Below are 18,888 nucleotides of genomic sequence, written 5' to 3'. Positions count from 1 at the left end.
TGTTTAATTCTTAAATATTGAAATGTTTTATTTCTTATCTTTTTAATTATTAAAAAATGTTTTAAATAATGTTTAGGTGTGAAACATTAAAATGTTTAAAGCTGTTAAAGATGTTTCAATGCTTTAAATCTACGCACATTATTTAAAATATATTCAAATATATATTTTAAAAAAAGAAATAAAATATTTCAATATCTTAAAATTAATTTTTTTTTAATGATGAGATCTCAGAAACTAAATTGCTTTATAAGATGAGAAGATCACATGAATGAGACGCTCACTGATGCTCAATGGACTCCTACGTTTTTTTAATCTTTCGGCGATTTTATAAACTTTCGCTGATTCAGTTTGAAAGAGTGGTGCAAAACTGAACGTCTCGATCCAATGTCGCAAATGTGTGCGACGACAAGCACGGTGAAAGTCGGGTTCGACGATGAACGTTTTAAATCCGCGCTAACAATTTCTAAAACTAGGAATGTCGAACGCAGAAAAAAACATCGTTGCGATAACGATGGAAATGATCCCAGAACGCTGCGTCTTGTGCGAGTCAAGGGATTTCCGCGGCTATTACCCGAAGGTAATACGTACAAAAGGACGAGCACGTCAGCGATAGCAACGAATAAGAATTAAGTTTGCAATTTTTGCAATATTTCAGGCATCCTCGCTCTGGCCGATTATTGTCGATGGCTTCGCGAATTATCCTTGTCGTATGCCCTGCTGAGCGACGAGCTGCTCTTAGCGTTATGCTCGGTAAAACAAATCCACTTGGAAACTCTGCGAGTGGAGGCATACCCGGAAGCAAAGCCTCTTCCACGTGTCAGCGACAAAGCGTGGTTCACGTTTTCAAATCGTTTACCCAATATAAATCTTGCACTGTAAGTAAAAGCAAATCGATAATCTCTCACTAAAAAAGGGATGTAATTTTAAAATATTAAAACAAAAACTTTTTAAGTTTTTAATTTAAAAAATTAGACGGAAACACAAAACATTTTGCAAAAAAATTTTGACTTATTATTAGCATCGATAATTAAATTAATTATTAATTGTGATATTACTATTCTGTTTAACTTAAGAATTGCGTTTCAAGATCGAAAGAAACGACATCCCAGTGAAAAATGATTCGCCGAAACAACGTCGATTTTTGATGATGTCTTTTCAATCATTATTTCTGGGGCACAGTCTAAAAAACTAAAAAATATATGTAAAATTTAATATTAAAAAATTTTAAATTAAATTGAGACAAAACATATATACATTTTAATATCTTAAATTAAATTTATAAATCTTAAATTAAATACTTCTTTTATGAGTGTATAATAGCCACATAATGCTATGTGCATAGTGTACTCAAAAAAGATTTTAAGATATTAAAATGTTTTATATATCTTTAATTTTTAAATACTAAAATTTTTTTTCTTAGATTATCTTACATGATTGATGACGATGATCAAAAATTACTCTTTGCGTCGCACATTCCTGTAACGCATTTGTATCTCGGTGACGTAACATCGGACTTAATAATGTCACAAATAAGCAAGCAATGTCCACGATTGATAGAATTAATTATCGCTGCCTATGGAGCCGGGCCGATCGATCAATTCCTAATTTCTATGGCTAAGGATTGCTCGCGACTCAGTGCCATCAGTTTAGGCGACTGCGAAATCACGTATGTGTATACGTAGATGTGACATATATTATCTTGATTCAAAATTCAGAAAAAATATGAATTCTAATAAAAATTTTTCCCAGAATTATCTTCACTTTGTTCACCATTAATGATTTATTTCATACGATCAATTTGTACAATTCGCCAAAGTATTTCAGAAATCCATTATAATGGGTGTTTCAGTATTGTATTCAACAGTGATACACATCAGAAAACTTATCTCTCCAATAAAATATTAATAGAAATAATAACAATTTTTTCCAACTTATATAGCTGTTCCGGGTTAGCGAAATTCGTTGCATTGTGTGCGCATCGTCTGCAGGTATTGTATGTTTCGGAAACATCACTGATAGAAGATGCGGACTTGGATATCGCTAAAATGTCGACAAATCTATCTTCGCTCCTTGGTCGGACATGGGTACCGGAATATGTACCCCTATGGTAATTTCCTGAGAATGAAAAAAAAGAGGAATTTCAATGAACTTATAGCCGTATAACAGGACACGATAAAATATGCACGACGTACTTTTCTATTTTTTCCAGTTTACATGACAATTTACAAAGATTTTGCAATACCGAACAGAAAATTCAATGTATTCAATGTTTTTATGTTTACAACACGTTTATAACATTTATAGTAAAATTGTTCGATAGCACTAAAAATCTGAAAGTCCCAATGTACTTCACGTGCGTATATACTCTGTATGTTAAATTAACATAAATCGCAAAAAATTAATTGATCGTTATTGTTGATACCAAAAAATAGAAACTTTATTAGATTATATTTTTTTAGATGTAATATATATATAAAATAATGTAACATGTTACTAGCACTTGTCTACCATCGTTGTATATGGTAGACAGATATAATATTCAATATCTATCATACGTAATATTATTATTATACATAACAGTCTGTATATACATTATTTCTACATTATAATATAATAAATGATTGGGCATTCAACATTATGATGTCCAGCAACATTAACAGCAACATCACTCTTATAATTTATCCAGCCACTTTTTTTCTCCATTCTTTAACGCCTCCTAACACAATGCTACTTTAGAGATGCGAGGTGCTCAGTCTTGTATCCCAGCCGACATGAATATCCATGTAATTCAATTTCTGCTTAATAAGGCCTAAAATAAAGGGAATGAATTGCCATATAAACGAATATAACTATATTCAATTAGACATAGTATTTAGTATTTAATAGTGCTCCTAATTTGCCAGAAAAATACAATCAAGGAAATATTTGGGAAAAAACCTTTTTTTTTAAATTTCCGAAAATTTTTCCGAGGTAAGAACACTAATATTTAATATTTAATATATAAAAGTATACCTGACTATTTTATAGTAGATATTTGGCCTCTGTATAAGTCAGTTGCATTAAAAATAACAATTAAAAAATATCCGAGCTAACCCTACAAGAGGAGAAAATGAGAAGCTTTAAATATTGTCAATTTATATTACGTTGTTACGTATAATACATTTCTCCATCAAATGTGTCCCTGCAATGGATACCTGTTTTGAGCCAATCAGTCAGGCATGTCTATAGAGATTATAGGCACAACAGGTTTCATTAGGTCGATCTTCTTAATAAGCTTCTCACTCTTTTCAGTAATCATTGGCTCGGACGGTGGCTGATCTCGCTCGTCCCTTGGCTGATACGAAATATTACCATATTCCTGAAGCAACGGACATAGACCTAGCAGGAAGTGACAAAAGTCTTTTCTGATACCAAACCACCCTAGACAAAAATTTCATCGTTCTTACATACTAAATAAAATTAATAATAAAATGTGTATATCGTTCATCCACAAGAAAAGTGTCACAAGTCGAAATTTTTCGAATTTTGTTCATCATTGTATTCTAAATTACATTTATCTTCAATGAATGCCAATGAAAAATGAATGCCACAGGTTGAATTTAATCTTAAAATAAAAAAAATAAAAAAACATGACACAAACCAAAAAAAAGATAGTTTTTACGATGTAAAATCATGCAAAATTAATATCTACATTACTTCTAAAGAATTAGAAACAAGCAATTTGTGATTAGCTCTAAGTTACTTATATTTAATACTATTGCTATTGTAAATAATTTATTTTAAAATACGTAATTCTCTTTCTTTTCTGCAGAATATTTTATATTTTTAACTTGCGTTACTTTTCTTGCTGATAGACGATATATTATATCAAGAAAAAAAAATTAAAAATATGACATTGTTGTACAGTGTCATTAAATAATAATGTGCAAAATTGCTTCTTACATCTATTTCCGCCCTTTGCACCAAAGGACATAAAAATAAGAGTCATGTGCGACACAAGGAGCGGCATTGCCACGGTTATATAATTTATTGAAATATCTCCATCTAGTTTATTCGCTAGCAATACCTAAAACATAATTTATATTAAATAATACTATAAAAATTTAATCTTAATTATGATTTACCTAGTAAGACCAATGTTGGCAAAATTTCATATTTTATATTTTTAGATTAAGTCCACGCCAGTGGTAAAATTAGAAATATTTCAGAAAAAAATAGCAAAAGTGATCTTATGTATTAAAAATAATAAAATAAATATCAAACAATGAGTGTTATGAATTGAAACAGGCTTTTCCAATTTAAGCTTTATTCAAAATATAATCCATAATAAAATATATAGGAATTAATGCAGTCAATAAATTAAATTTTTGTTATAAGACAGTAAATATAAAGTGGATCTATAAAGATAAACATTTTAAATTTTGTTGTCATTGTAATAAAATTAATATAAAATTTATTCAGTTTGTATTTAAAAAAGTATTTTGCAAATTAATTAGAATTAAGAATTATTGTTATTATGAGGCTTAATTGTTATTATTAATTCATTATTAATTTATTTCGTTATTAATTCACTGCTCTTAATTTCATTTTTGTTTAAACCACATTAGTATAATTAGTATAATTTGTTAATTAAACAAAAAATATCTTTTTACAGTTATATAAATTTATAGTTTTTGCCAATTTATTTCATTGATAAAGACTGAAACAGAAATTATCACAAAATAAAAATTTATCATGAATGTTTCCATTGGACTTTTTCAGCCAACTCTGAATAAGATATATGTAAAAAAAAGATGCGCTATACCTGGAACACTAAAATGGGAACAACCAGAAACGTATATGCTACGGCGGAGTGCAAGGAAGTCCGCCTCTGGCGAGCGTTGATTTGCGGCGTTCTCAGTAAAACAGCGGCGAACACAATAGCATATAAAACAGCTACTAGAGATAAGCAAAGAAGTGCCCAAAGCGGCACGAACACAACTTCCCAGCTCCATGTTATAAAGCCATCCAATCGTAAAGCCAGAAAGATAAATTGTAACACATTAACTGCGCAGAACAGTTCCAGCTCAAATGATCGATCGTGTTTTACTGCCCAGATGCAAACCTAAAATCATCAATAGAGATTGAAAGATGAAAGTACATTGTGTTAAAGTAGGAAATAACATGAAAATGTGCAAATAGTTTGAATAATTTAAGAATCATCTATAATTCTACTTTAAATCAATCGCTTATTTTTATTGTTTTATTTATATTTCCTGAATATGAACAATTACCCAGGAAAATTTGATTTAAACTCGATTTCAAAGAAATTTGATTTAATTCAATTTTGTTACTATTAAAGATTCTATTTGACCTCGCAAATGCTTCACTTGTACCCCTCTAAAATAAAACATACAATAAGAAATACTAAGAAAAAAGTAATCAAGTAAGTACTTACCGCGATTGATACTATCGAGATGAAAATTAGGGGTATGAATACCAGGATCCACAAGTGCCTCTCGGACTCCAGTTTATCACACACTAGCAGCTCGAACATTAACAGGATCAGATGTAACGCCAGGGTGATCAACATCGCCTTGTAATGTACATAGGCATCCCCCTCCAATCTTGCGTGAGGATGCCTCCACCAGACGTAGCTGCCGACTATTGCCCCCAGGATCACCATGCCCTTCCAGAACCATATCGGACTGAATATCGACCAGTAGCTCCACTCGATGAAGCCATCCAATCGAAGGGCGAACAGAGATGTGAATATCATCAGACATGTGTGCACCAGAAATTTGCTGGAAATTCAAAATTAACGGCTGTAGTTCGGTGCGCGGTTTCCGTTTATTTATTTATGAAGATATTCGTAAGTTGAAATCGAGCACGTCATCGTACGACAAACGATGACGAGGAAATTACCTCGGATTGAAGTCCTGAAAGAGCGTTTGTAAGTTCATAATTGTGCGGTTATGTAGTAGGCCAATTATATGGAGAGTGCCTGCGAGTAACTCGACGTCGTCGAGTGGAGTGGATGCATGCTACGTTTCGGGCGCGGACACCACGAATCTTACTTGCAGCCGCCGGATATCACCGTCACGGAGAAGCGTCACGAGCGATGCCTCCGTGCATCCGTATATATTCAGGAGGAAAGTAAGTCACTACCCATTATAACCAAAATTTCGAGCATACCAAAATCAGCTAGTAATCATCGGCCGTTCCGACTTCCCCCACCACTTCTCTCCTTTGCTCTCCTGCTCCCTCCTCTCCTCATCCCTAATCACTCATTTCGCACTCGTCCGCTATTTATATCCATTTACAGAAAAAAAACAGTATCGAACATTGGAGTATTAAATTAAAATTCAAATTATTCTAATTAAAGAAGAGTCTTCTCGGTGTCATAGATATATTATAATAATATTTTTATAGATATATTTTATAATATTTCTTTTACATTTACTAGACACCATAGACGCGCGCTTCGCGCGCGCGCTATTGGACGTTTTATTTTTTACTTTTTAAAATAAACTAAAGCAATAATTGTATAGATAACTATCTATACAAATTTGACAGCTGTCAAAATTCAAATGCAATGACAGTTACTCTCGCAACACGAAGTAAACGCAGCGAGAGAACCAATCAGCATCGTGGAAGAGCGGCAATACAATCGCGCGGTAACATCTCTTTTTTACAAAGTGATAAATCGATAAATTGTTAACTTAAAAAAGTTAATAAGTTCATTATAAAAAGTAACTAATTTAATACTTTTGGTTGAAGTTAAATTCTTATAAAAAGTGAACATGAGTATAAAGTATTATTTTATTTGAATACTTTCACTATCGATTAGAGTAAATTTTTATTTGTTTTGAATGAGATTATGTTACTATTAAATGTAAATTAATCAGCTAAAAATCTTTTTGTGGCAATAAAGCAAAAAGCAGCAAAGATTGTTGACGTAAAATCGTTACAGTATTATTCGCACGAATAGAAGAGCATTGTTATCTCAATGAAAATTTTCCGATCGCACTGATCGATATTGCAGATTAATCTGATCAAAGTTGAAAACTCCAATTTACAATATGTACCATTATTGTAGAAAACAAAGTGAGATAAGCGAATAAGGTACAAGAGAGCGTTATGTACGTATGTGTAGGACAAGTATCTTCTCTCTTGTCTAGCTGAGATAAAATAATACAGCGTAAACAATTAAATTAACAAAAGAAGTGAAGTAAAAATTCTATACTCATGATATTGCTCTTTTTATACATACTCAGAAAGAAATGTTTAATTTTAATTAGATATTAAAATGTTTTTTGTCCCTATTTTTCGGACACTTCAAAAATGTTTTTGTTCTTTAAACAGCGTTTAAATTTATTGAAATGTTTCAGGCTGCTAGAAAAATTTCAGTTTTAAACGTTCTGGTGTTTTCAATAATAAACAGCATTTAAGATATGAAATAATTTTAATCTTAAAATTAAACATTTTTTTCGTGCACCCTCCTTTTACACAGAAAATATATGATATAAAAATCATATTTTACAATCTTAGGACGCAGCGTTTGTTGGTGAAACCGGAAAACCGGAGCAAAACATGACAAATTAGATCCTTTTCAAAAATTCCGTATTTCACGTGCGAGATACCTTCGTTGATTATTTGTGTCGCGCGACGGTTGAATTTATTTTGTTTGTGTTTATGCCCGTTAATCGTGTTTGCTCATGACGACGTCTGACTGGTTAGAAGAAGCCGTGTAAATCCCACTGTCGCCAAACGCCAAACAAAAGCTGTCGAGCAAATAAATAAACTTAATAAGAGATTATTGCACGCGATAAGAAGCGATCTTGTGTAGGCGGATACGCGTTTTAGGATATAATGCGTCGTCGCGTGTCCGCCAACCAATTTCGATCGCGCTTGCATTATTTTTCGCATTCTTCCACGTGCGAACATAATTTACGATCTAGATTTGAACGATACGATGATAAACTTCCGAGTTCTTCAAACCGGATTTATTTGTGTGCGAGTGTTTATAATGTTACAAAAGGAAATTTTTCGCGAGGAATTTTTGTTTTCGCAGAAAAGACAAGTATCTATAACGCATATAATGTACAATGCAATTCGAATTTGAAAATTTAAGGACGATACAAAAAATAATGTGTTGATGCTTATAGAAAGGCACCAATATTGGCATACCAATTTATTTCTGTAGACAGTATTTCTTAAACAAAAGCTAAAAAAATAAAATTTAAAAAATAAAACTTTAGAAGGCCCAAGCAATTTTTCTCTATGGTTCTCTAATTGATGACAATTTAAGATAATACATATAATGATATCATTATATGTACCATATGTACCATAAAACAATCTTAAATATAAGAATAGACTATGACTGGCTTAAATTTCTTTAATCTTGACGTAGTTAGATTTAAGATTAATCATAAGTGACAAGAATTGTTACAATTGATAACAAAAGAAAATTGAGCAATCGCTTTATCAAAGGAAATTATTATGAAATATTGAAATTATTTATAAAAAAGCAGCACACTTCCATATTATGTTAATTTTAACATTATTCAAGTTTCAATTGAAGAGCTTGTTGCAAAAACTAAACACAAGTCCATAAATTTTAAATTTTCAAGAAATAGATCCTCAATTAATCAAAGTGTGAACTTTTTATTTTTATTATATAAGTACGGAGAAAAATTCCTTTTCCATTTTTATTATTATTAATATTAAAAAAGTAAATGTAAAATGTATTGGTTGTACAGTAAACAAAAAATATAAATTTTTTACATGAACCACACAAATTTAGTTTTTATTTTTTCTTCTTAAATGTATCTTTAAAATATTTATTAAAACCTACAAAATTTTGTTTTTATATACCTATTATATATCCGAAAAAAATATGTATAAATAAATAGCTCGAAGACGGAAAGTTCTTTTTGATTTTCTGAAAAACTGTTTGAATTTGTGATTAGTTTGCGTACGGAACAGTACGAAACTGTTCAATTGTTATCGACAGTTGTTTGCGTATAATGTACTAAGAACTGGGGCGAATGATTACTCGCATTTATTTGTTAACTGGTATAAAAATCGTGGGAACGCGGACAAATAGATTGAATCGTGATAAGGCATCGGAACGGGAAGAGATACGGTAATCTCATTCTTAAAAATTCTTTCTGATAACATGTTTATTGCACATTGTTGCGTGTATGATTAATAATGATAGACATAACAATGTATATACAATGCACGTTCTTCACAATTATTGCTCGCACAGTTGTATCTCTTGTTCAGACTAGCCATGAGATTTCTGTCACTCGAAGTGAGCGTCCTGTGGATAAAACAAGTAATTATTAACTTTATTGCGATCACTCACAATTTAATATACATTCGTTTTCCGAATTGTAATGTAATAAATGTATAAACAGTCCAGAACTTAGGATAATTCAATTTTAATTTTTACTTTTAGTCAAGACTATGCACAAAGGTAGAACTTACATATTTCATATATGATAAAAAAATATCATAGACCATTGTCATAGCGTTCGTATAGAGCACCCGATAATGGAGGGGCACGAAGAGGAAATTAATGCACTGCGTGGGAGGCCAAAAGCAGCAGTCGACCTAACAATACAGTATTTCAATAAATTATTAGGAACATGGCGTCCTAAGAAGAAAGCGGTTTTAATTTAGTAGTTTTAGAATTTTAATTATTTTACAAATTCGTTTTCTCTGATTGAAGAGTCGATTGACGAATACGTACGTCAATCCAGTACATACTTTCCACGTTTCGCAGAATTTCAGCTTTAGCTCCTCGCGGATCTCCACAATCTTGCGACTCTCCAGAATCCCAAGGCCGACGAAAAATATCGTTAGACACGTGGGACTCGCAATTGACTGGTCAAGAAACGTCTTTTTCAGGACTGATTTCGCACTTCTGCCTGGCAAAACCTTGTCTAGAATTGTATAGAACCAATGATGAAATGGACCTTGAAGCAGCCCAACAACCGTCATATTTCTGGTCCTCATGTAATCGTGTCCATACGCGGACTTGCTGGAAATCGTTTTCGTCATCTTTTCGTCTTCTTCTGGTGATACTGCGATAACGCTACTCGGAAAATATTTATGAGAACAGTGCTTCTTCCAGTGTTCGCTGCGCTGTTGGATCACATCTCCAGCTGCCATCATTAAACCACAGCTCACGGTATTGGTAATTAATAGATATTTACCTGTGCAACCCAAAAGACAAATTTTAGACTCAAGTATACAAGTAAGGTATCTAGATTTAATAAGATTAAGATTAATTTTATTTTTTATTTAAAGTTTTTTATAGTTTTAAATTAATAGATTTTAAAAAATAAAGATCTTATTTAGGTAACATTTTATTATTGTTATTATTGTCAACACAGTACCAAAAACAAAAAATGTGCACTCACCAAACAGTAGCTGACGTAGAATTCCCATTTGTATAGAATTATATTAAATAAATCTTGTAATAAAATTCGCTTTAAAGTTTGGTATTAGAATCGATTTTTCGAAGAATAGAAATCTTTTGTGATTGCAAATATTCCTCGAAAATTGGTTATATATACATAGAGACGTTAATTTAAAGTATATCTCCTTGACCAAACTTTTGCCTTCGAATCACCTATTAGAATTCGTTTCTAAGATTTTTTCCCCTTTTCCTTTAAATTTACTATTATTTAATCGAACAAATCTTCTTAATTCTGCGGTGCTTGTGAAGACGAAACGTTCGCTGGATATTGCTGTGTGGCATAACTTTCAAATTGGCAGACTAAAGATCAATCGGTCTTCGAGTGCAGTATCGGCGGACGCCTAGACGCACAATGGAGCTGCGCCGATCACCCGAGTTATCATCGTGCGTTGAACGTACTGTTTGGCGAGGTCGGAGGCTTGCTGAATATATGGGACGTCGCAGCAATTAAAAATTCCGTGAAGATTGCGCAAACGATATACGTAGACAACATGCCTTATCTTTCCGATCGCGCATTTCTTCCAATTTTCTTGTCAGATGTGATATAACACGTAAGGATGTGTATACAGGTTTATCAGTATACAAGTTCATCTGGTATGTTTGCAAACGCTACTCCAATGCATCAATAGAAAAAGAAACGCGCAATGTGAGAGGAACTAAGATAACGTACAAAATTCTAGTACTTAATTTTAAGTATCTTACTTAAAATTTATCATCAGAATGGAATTTTACTAGGAAAGAAACCAAACATCTTCAGATGACATAACAGCAGTTTTCATAAAACTTAAAGTTTTATATTAAAATTCTTGTACAGCTACAAATATTTTGTAGAAATAAATAATCTAATACATGCAAAGATTATGCAATTAGAGTTATTTAATTGTAAGGAATCCTTATTAAGATACTAATGTCATTGAATTGTTTTTTTTTTTTGACTTTTTTTATTGGTAGTCAAAATTGTACAACTTAATTAGACAAAAAGACAAGTCGGTGTATTACTTAGCCGCAACAGCTTTGGGTTTCGGCAAGCCTTCCCTGAATCCATTCCTGCAAACATACACAGTAATTGGATATATATATTGTTACAAATTGTGGAAAAAAAATATTTTTATATACGTCTTATTTAATAATCAGGAGATAACAAAACAAACGATTTCCTGCAGAAACCGAACAAAGTTCTTTTTTTCAAATCTGTGTTATGGTACCAAATCATGCTGTATCTTTACTACATCACGAACAATTATGTTTTGGATAATCAAATAGAAACTGGGAAATATAAATACAGTACATATAAAATTCACACAAACCAAACAAATCCAGAAATTTCTTATTTTGTGTTTTAACTGGTCCTTAAAATTAATCAGAGCCTAAAACTTTGTTTTATATCTGTTCGCGCGCGCGCACGCACGCACACACGCACGCACGCACGCACGCACGCACGCACGCACGCACGCACGCACGCACGCACACACACACACACACACACACACACACACACACACACACACACACACATTTATACGTAAAGAAAAATATAAATAAATATTGTCGTTAAGAGTAATTTGTAAAATGTTGTAAATAAAACATGAAAAAATTATTATTTATATTTTAAATATTCTCTACTTTACCTTTATCATTATTATAAAACAAAACAAATTTAAAATATTATAGATAGTAAATATAAAATTTCTGCAAAAACCAATAAATCCAAAAGTTTCCTCTTTTTTAAAAATAAATCCTTAAAATATTAGTCAAAGGTTAAAGCTTCATATATCTATTATATAGATTTAGTTAAAGAAAAAATTACCATATCTATACAAAAAGAAATATAAAAGGAAAAGCAGTTTGTAAATTTTTTGTAAGCAAAAAAGTGAAAAATGTTTAATAAATTTTTCTTTACTTCTATCATTATTAATGTTATTAAAAAGAGTATAAGTAACAAATATATTAATAAATAGTAAATATGAAATTCCTGCAAAAATCAAACAAGTTTAATTAATCAAAATCTGAATCTTTGTTCTTATTGATCAAAATCATATTTACACGATAAACAGTTTAACACCAAGATCTTTACTGTTCCCTGATAAACTAAATTTATAAAATTGTTTGATTTTTGTAAGAAAGCCTTCAGTTGCTGTTGGAATATCTGCACCTCAACTTTTTAACCTTCCATTAATAATCCTATTTATAACATAACCATCATAACTTACTTGAACTTGCGGCGCACAATTTTGAGATGACGCATGCGACCAGTACCAGTAGTCTTTCTCCTTTTCGCCTTGATCGACCAGTTATCTGTGAAATTATTGAAAATATTATAATTAATACTATTAGACTGACATTAACTATTCGACGTTTATATGAAAATAACAGGCAATCTATGCAAAAATTTGTCACATGTACAACTGTAACTTACATGAACGCATTTTCTTTGCTGGATAGCCACACTGCGCGCACTGCGATTTCTGGATGTGGTAGGAGCTACGTCCACATCTCCTGCACAGCGTGTGCGTCTTATTACGTCGCTTACCAAAGCTGGATGTACCCTTCGTCTGTGAATTAAGAAAGACTTGGTAAAGACCTAACCTATAATATCTAACTCCACATTTACAAATTAAAAAATCGAACAGAGAATGACATAAAGAATGTTTTATATATTTATGGCGAAATAAGCTAAAAATAAATATACTTCGGGGAATGAGCAATTTCAAATATCAGCACGTAAACATTGTTGTAACCTATACACCGGTTCTGTAGCTCCGACTCGTGTGAAATATTCTTTCTCGCCCGATATTAATTAATAAGGTCAATTCTACAAATATTGAAGGCATTTTTTTCATGTCAAAAAATAAACCGATCGTTAGGATCGCTGCGAAATAAATCGATTTAAATAACACAAAATTATACCATCTTGGATGAAAGCACGTCACGTCAAGAAAGAAATAAACGCTCTACCGTCAGTTGGTGGGAGATGAGACGGATGTTGTTAGCGACATCTGTATGATTAAACTTTAAATAACCATGTCATTTTAATTGCAAAGGTTGAAAATGTTTATTTATACGTATCACACATACGATTTGAATAGTGATTAAAATTACGGAATTCTTACTTGGACAGAAAATTAATATAAAAATCGATAAAGTTTAATCTTTTTTTATAATTATTGACAACATGTTGTTTTATTGCAATAAAATTAAAGTATGCATATTATCTATTTCTTAATAAAAACTAAATATATTCTTAATTATAGTATTCAACATATATATGTATAATTATATTTTACTAATATTATAATATTAAGTATAATATTAAGAATGTTATGTAATCGTATTTAATTATAATTGTATATGTTTTAAATAAAATTAAATAGTGAACAGTGTTATTTTCAAAGAAATAATAACATGAATTATTTAATAGTTTTATCAATAATTTTAAAATTTAAATACATATTTCCTTATAATTTCAATAGTTAATTACAAAGGTTTTTTTAGTTTTTTTTTATTAAACATTTTTTTTAGAAATAATATTGTTGCGTTGAATCTCTCTATCTCTCACACACTCACTCACACGCGGAAAGCAAGCTAGGCGAGTTTGTTAAAAGAACACCAACTTTATTGCAAACACAAAAAACAGAACAACGAGGCATCCTCCTCGGCAGGAATCCGACGCTAAACTGTCATCTCGTCTTGTTTACAAATATTTCCCGTTCAATTCAGATATTTATTTCAAATTTCGAATGTATCGGACGACGCGCGGCGCGCAACAATATAATCTAATATTTACAATAATTTATTTAATAATATAAAATGGATAGTTAAATTTCTATGAGCCTATCTGCATCAGTAAGCACTTCGCAAGAATGTTGGCTACCAGATTTCACAACGTGTTGTGCTCCAACTAAGCAGTTTTTTAATTCGGTGCCTTCCTCAATGGTGCAGCCGTTGCACAGTATGCAATTGTGAATAACGCATCTGTAAAAAAAATTAATGCAATAAAGTGCACAAATGTATTTGATAAATAATATATAACTGAAAACCATGTCTGGAAATGTTTATAATTTTCAAATGTTCATGAAAAATTAAATATCTTGGAAAAAAACATAGAAGTTTTCAAATGTGCATTTTAACAATTAAAAATGTAACTTTAAATCTGTTTTAATTTGGTCTCTACAACATTTTGTTCCTAAATTACATAAAATCAAAAACTTTATATAATTTTTTCCAATCAAAAAAATATCCAAAAAATAAATTTTTTCTAATATTTTTGTTACTTTGAAGCGCTGTAACTTGGTAAGAATCTTCTCTGCAAAATTAACATATTTTAAATATTTTAAAATAGGCTTTTTAAGCTTTAAGCTTTTTGAAAAACAATAATTTTTGTAATATTAAGCTCTCTGTATAAACATTCATTCTTTGTAAAAATATTTAATTTTAAAATTAAAGAATTTTTAAAAATTAAAAAATTGTTATAATATAGTACATTTGCATAAATCTTTTCAAAATTTTTTTGAAAATTTTTCATGATTATCAATAATTGTTATTATATATTTTTATTGGTGTTTTCAAATTTTTAGAGTCTGCAATGTATATTTACTGAATAATATTCCAAACTTACTTTTGCTTAATAGTTACGTGTCCCATTATCACACTCTGAGATATTCTTGTTTTAGATTCCACAACACTGTTAGGTCCAATATGATTGTGTTTCAATGATGTTTTTTCTTCGATTAACGAATTGTCGCCTATGCGACATTCTTGCATTTGTGTACTGCGCACAATCGCTGTGTTCGAGACACTTGATGGTAACTGACTGATATTTTTATCATTATCCCACCATTCTGATATCTGTACAGAATATTTCTTGAATTAAACTTGATTCTTCAATTCATAATATATTAAATATATTATAATACAAAATGTTTGGTGAGAAACAGGTGGAAGAAAATTTAACAAGTAATAAAATAAGACAAAAACCAAAACTTGTCATCAAAATTCTAATTAAGGCCTAATTTTTAATTATCAATGTTTAAATATTTAAGCACTTTTTATATTTTTAATTTTATAATTGTTTAATATTCAGATTTATAAAATCTAAAATAACAAAATTTCGACAAAGGTTTTATTTTCAAATCACAATGTCTAAATACTTACATGCTTTATATATTTTTTACATAAATATTTAAACATTTATAATTAAAAAATAAACTATAATTACAATTTTGTAGTTTTTAACTTTCGTCTTATTTTATCTAGAATTATTCCCTACATTTTCTTCCACCCATTGCCGAACACATTGTATATTACTTTATAATTAAGATTTGTAAAATAGGTAATATATCAGTACGCAACCTTAGCATTTGCAAGATGATACATTTGCACAGTGTTTGCTCGAAGACCAAACTTTTCATTCGACACATAAGCGTAACATCGTATTATATCTCCATTATAAGCATCCTCTAGATCGGTGCTATGATCATTGAAGGCTGATATTTTTTTTATCAACTCATCCAATGAGCTTTCTTTCTCCATCGCAAAATGGAAGATATCTTCCTTCAAATCCATTTGAGCCATGGAAGTCTTATCATCTATGCACTGTTTAGGTCTGGACAATTGTTTGCCAACTATGTATGGCAGAAGTTCACCCTTTAGCGTTGTGAAAGTTCTGAAAAACATTTTTACATTTGATTAAATTCTATTCAAATTATATTCAAAATGATATTTTTTAAACACAGAATTAAGTACTAGCTAGTGTTAAAAAGTTATAAGTTAAATAATATAATTAAAAAGTTGTTAATTTTATACTTAACTCAGTTAATTCTGATTTTGGTTAATCTAAAAATAACATGTAAACTTTAACTTGTTAACTTGTTAAATATTAAGTTTATTTAAACTATTTTACAATTGTTTTGTTATGTAGAGTAATATAATTTTAAAAATTACAATTACATTCTAATTTAATATAAATGCTTTTCAAAAATCATCTAAGTTAATTTAATCTCAGTACAACTTTTCAGTTAATTTTCTGTTTATGCAACTTTTAACATAATTAAATTACTTTTATAGGCCATTAACCTTAACTTTGTTTAGTTTAAAAAAAATATTGTCTCTCCCCATGTCAAAATGTTTTACCATAGTAAGAGTTTACTCACTTGTTAAATACCAAAAAGTCTACTACCCATTTGTTAATAATATACAAATGTGCATCCATTAGTTTGGAGTGAATGGTAAAGCTGGCGTGTTTTCTAAGAAGCCTTTGCGAGATGTTGATCGTTTCCTCGAAATCAGATGAGGAAGCCAAAAAGACTAGTCGTCCTGTATTATTGTCAATGCCGATCAAGTCTGTTTCTGGTTTCTGCTTGTTTTTCAGGCCTGGTGTTACGAAATCATTCGGTAATCTCGGTGCAGGCAACATCAAGGCAGTTACACTCGCGCTGTGTTTTCTATATAGATTCAGAATGTCTGACAAATCTACATTTGCAATCAAGTCGCAAGATATCACTAGGATATCCGTGTATATCTTCTCATGAATAAGTCGGATAGAATCAGCTGTACCGAGATCTTCAGCTCCAGGGATTCCCACAAATTCTATTTTGATCTTCAGACCTAACTTGTCCAGCGATACTGACACGTCAGACTTGGTTGCTTCAGCAATTACAACAATCGCCTCCTTAAAGCCTGAACGTTCAAGAATCTGCAAAGGATACCAGATCATCGGAATGTTCGCAATCGGCAAAAGACATTTGGGTGTGCTTGCCATGAGCTCTGTCATACGGGAACCCTTCCCTCCGGCAAGCACAACAGCTTGGAACTCATTGTGATGATTCATCTTTGTCCTCTACAAAAAGTAAACAATGTCATTTTTTTTTTTAAATCTGACTTTATTTAAACTACATTTGTAATCTGTTGTAACTACATTTGTTTTTTTTTTAATACCAACAAAATTTTTATTTCAATTTTAATTTCTCAAATAGGGTATATATTTAATTTTGTAAAAAAATTTCCTAAGAATTCCTAGTTTTTCTAAGAATTTTATTCAAAATTCCATAGGACTTAATTAAATAATTATTTAATGTAGCTATTAAATAAATTTGTTTTATTATATCTTTTAAAGCTTTTCAATCTTACAATCTGAGAAAAAAATCATTAAAGTTCTGAAAATTAAATTTAATAAAGTGCAAAAAAATAATATAAACCAAGTGGTATATTACAATTTGTTCACAATGATATAGCTCACTAAAAAGTACATAACAAAAAAGTACGAAATACTAATTTTTTAAATAAAAATTCGATTAGAGATATTTATATTTTAATATTAAAGATTTTCTTATACATACATCAAAAATGTAACAGAGCAAAAATATGTATCATTTAGAGGACGTTTTACACATCAATACATGCGGGAGGTGTCATTCAGAGAATCTAATCTGAATCGTTGTACCTTGCGCATCACTTTATGAAAAAACGTTAAATTATAATCGGAATATGTGTTGTACAAGTCACATATAGTAACGCAATTCTTTAAAAGGTTGCAGATGATCAACCCAGAGATCAACTCAGTATAATCATGTGTTCGCCTAACCTATAAAATTAACAACGGTAAAACCAAGTAATAAGTGCGTCGACCAATCACAGTCAAAAATACGACTGACATTTTGAAATTCTTAGCTGTGATTGGTCGGTTTGCTTACTACTCAAGTATTTTTTACTAAATCTGTTCTTTTTAAAGGGCCATCTACAATGGAGAGTCTTCTTCTTCTTAAAAGGCCCCTTTTGGATTTCCGACCCAATGAAGGGTCACAGTACCATGCGTTAATCGGGTTTACAACCCAAAACTAACCCCTGAGGCAATTGGGTTAGTTATAATCCAATAACAATGGAGAGTCGTAGGCCGTAGCAGTAGTCGTAGAAAATGTCTCCACTTCGTATTGCTTTATGCCCAGTCTACAATGAGTCGTTGGTCGTTGGTCGTAAGAAATTTAACCAATCACAGTTGATCTTAGAGAAGAATAACCGAACATAATTGGTTAAATTTCTTACGACCAACGACCACGACTCATTGTAAACTGAGCATTCGAATTCATTGATCAATGAAATTGTAATAGATTTAAAATTTCAATAAAAAATTATAACTATATATAACATTTTATTTGAAAAAATGAGAAAGCTTTATTTTAAAATTATACATTTTTATAAAATTGCAACACACAATTAAAATATACAATGTGCTGTATATGGTATATTATATATATGTAACAATAAATGTGTTAATTTAATGATGAAATTGAAAATGTAAAATTTTTAATAAATTGCAATAAAAAATTGCAGATACTCTGTATTAACAACTAATGTTCACTTTTAAATTTAATAATTTATCATATCCATTTAATGTTATTGTAATTATAGTTTATTAAATT

The 18,888-nt window shown here is 30.7% G+C and overlaps 5 protein-coding genes across 10 annotated transcripts; 1 reads left to right on the top strand and 4 right to left on the bottom strand.

Annotated features, from left to right (window-relative positions):
• Nucleotides 1-48: 48 nt before the first annotated feature.
• LOC105836250 (F-box/LRR-repeat protein 3) lies at nucleotides 49-2,663 on the top strand. Its single transcript, XM_012680165.3, has 4 exons — nucleotides 49-577; nucleotides 656-875; nucleotides 1,421-1,666; nucleotides 1,940-2,663. Exons 1-4 carry the CDS (start codon nucleotides 385-387, stop codon nucleotides 2,109-2,111), a joined length of 831 nt encoding a protein of 276 aa, XP_012535619.1. The 5' UTR covers nucleotides 49-384; the 3' UTR covers nucleotides 2,112-2,663.
• LOC105836248 (transmembrane protein 185A) lies at nucleotides 2,413-6,083 on the bottom strand. Of its 3 annotated transcripts, none has more exons than XM_036292033.1 (7): nucleotides 5,905-6,083; nucleotides 5,438-5,783; nucleotides 4,805-5,104; nucleotides 3,943-4,066; nucleotides 3,195-3,420; nucleotides 3,013-3,117; nucleotides 2,413-2,809 (listed from the first exon to the last, which is right to left on the bottom strand). In XM_036292033.1, exons 1-5 carry the CDS (start codon nucleotides 5,940-5,942, stop codon nucleotides 3,209-3,211), a joined length of 1,020 nt encoding a protein of 339 aa, XP_036147926.1. In that variant the 5' UTR covers nucleotides 5,943-6,083; the 3' UTR covers nucleotides 2,413-2,809; nucleotides 3,013-3,117; nucleotides 3,195-3,208. The 3 variants fall into 3 exon arrangements, with proteins under 3 accessions (XP_036147926.1, XP_012535617.1, XP_012535618.1); XM_012680163.3 differs by having other exon boundaries at nucleotides 3,013-3,094; XM_012680164.3 differs by having other exon boundaries at nucleotides 3,013-3,094; nucleotides 3,195-3,378.
• A 3,066-nt stretch (nucleotides 6,084-9,149) lies between these two features.
• On the bottom strand, nucleotides 9,150-11,247 carry LOC105836258 (mpv17-like protein 2). Its single transcript, XM_012680180.3, has 4 exons — nucleotides 10,416-11,247; nucleotides 9,760-10,208; nucleotides 9,478-9,603; nucleotides 9,150-9,310 (listed from the first exon to the last, which is right to left on the bottom strand). The coding sequence occupies exons 1-4, from the start codon at nucleotides 10,441-10,443 to the stop codon at nucleotides 9,293-9,295; spliced, it is 621 nt and encodes a 206-aa protein (XP_012535634.1). The 5' UTR covers nucleotides 10,444-11,247; the 3' UTR covers nucleotides 9,150-9,292.
• A 145-nt stretch (nucleotides 11,248-11,392) lies between these two features.
• Nucleotides 11,393-13,489, bottom strand: LOC105836259 (60S ribosomal protein L37). Its single transcript, XM_012680182.3, has 4 exons — nucleotides 13,382-13,489; nucleotides 12,891-13,026; nucleotides 12,685-12,769; nucleotides 11,393-11,521 (listed from the first exon to the last, which is right to left on the bottom strand). Exons 1-4 carry the CDS (start codon nucleotides 13,382-13,384, stop codon nucleotides 11,470-11,472), a joined length of 276 nt encoding a protein of 91 aa, XP_012535636.1. The 5' UTR covers nucleotides 13,385-13,489; the 3' UTR covers nucleotides 11,393-11,469.
• Nucleotides 13,490-14,065: 576 nt separating this feature from the next.
• On the bottom strand, nucleotides 14,066-18,061 carry LOC105836260 (translation initiation factor eIF-2B subunit gamma). Of its 4 annotated transcripts, none has more exons than XM_012680185.3 (6): nucleotides 17,913-18,061; nucleotides 17,229-17,309; nucleotides 16,624-17,165; nucleotides 15,824-16,136; nucleotides 15,090-15,319; nucleotides 14,066-14,446 (listed from the first exon to the last, which is right to left on the bottom strand). In XM_012680185.3, exons 1-6 carry the CDS (start codon nucleotides 17,919-17,921, stop codon nucleotides 14,290-14,292), a joined length of 1,332 nt encoding a protein of 443 aa, XP_012535639.1. In that variant the 5' UTR covers nucleotides 17,922-18,061; the 3' UTR covers nucleotides 14,066-14,289. The 4 variants fall into 4 exon arrangements, with proteins under 4 accessions (XP_012535639.1, XP_028048991.1, XP_012535637.1 ...); XM_028193190.2 differs by having other exon boundaries at nucleotides 17,809-18,033; XM_012680183.3 differs by having other exon boundaries at nucleotides 16,624-17,309.
• Nucleotides 18,062-18,888: the final 827 nt, after the last annotated feature.

Source organism: Monomorium pharaonis, chromosome 9, assembly GCF_013373865.1.
Source record: "Monomorium pharaonis isolate MP-MQ-018 chromosome 9, ASM1337386v2, whole genome shotgun sequence".
Classification (NCBI taxonomy): Eukaryota; Metazoa; Arthropoda; class Insecta; order Hymenoptera; family Formicidae; genus Monomorium; species Monomorium pharaonis.
Note: the sequence above shows the minus strand (reverse complement) of the source record. Positions and strands in the feature narration are given on the sequence as shown.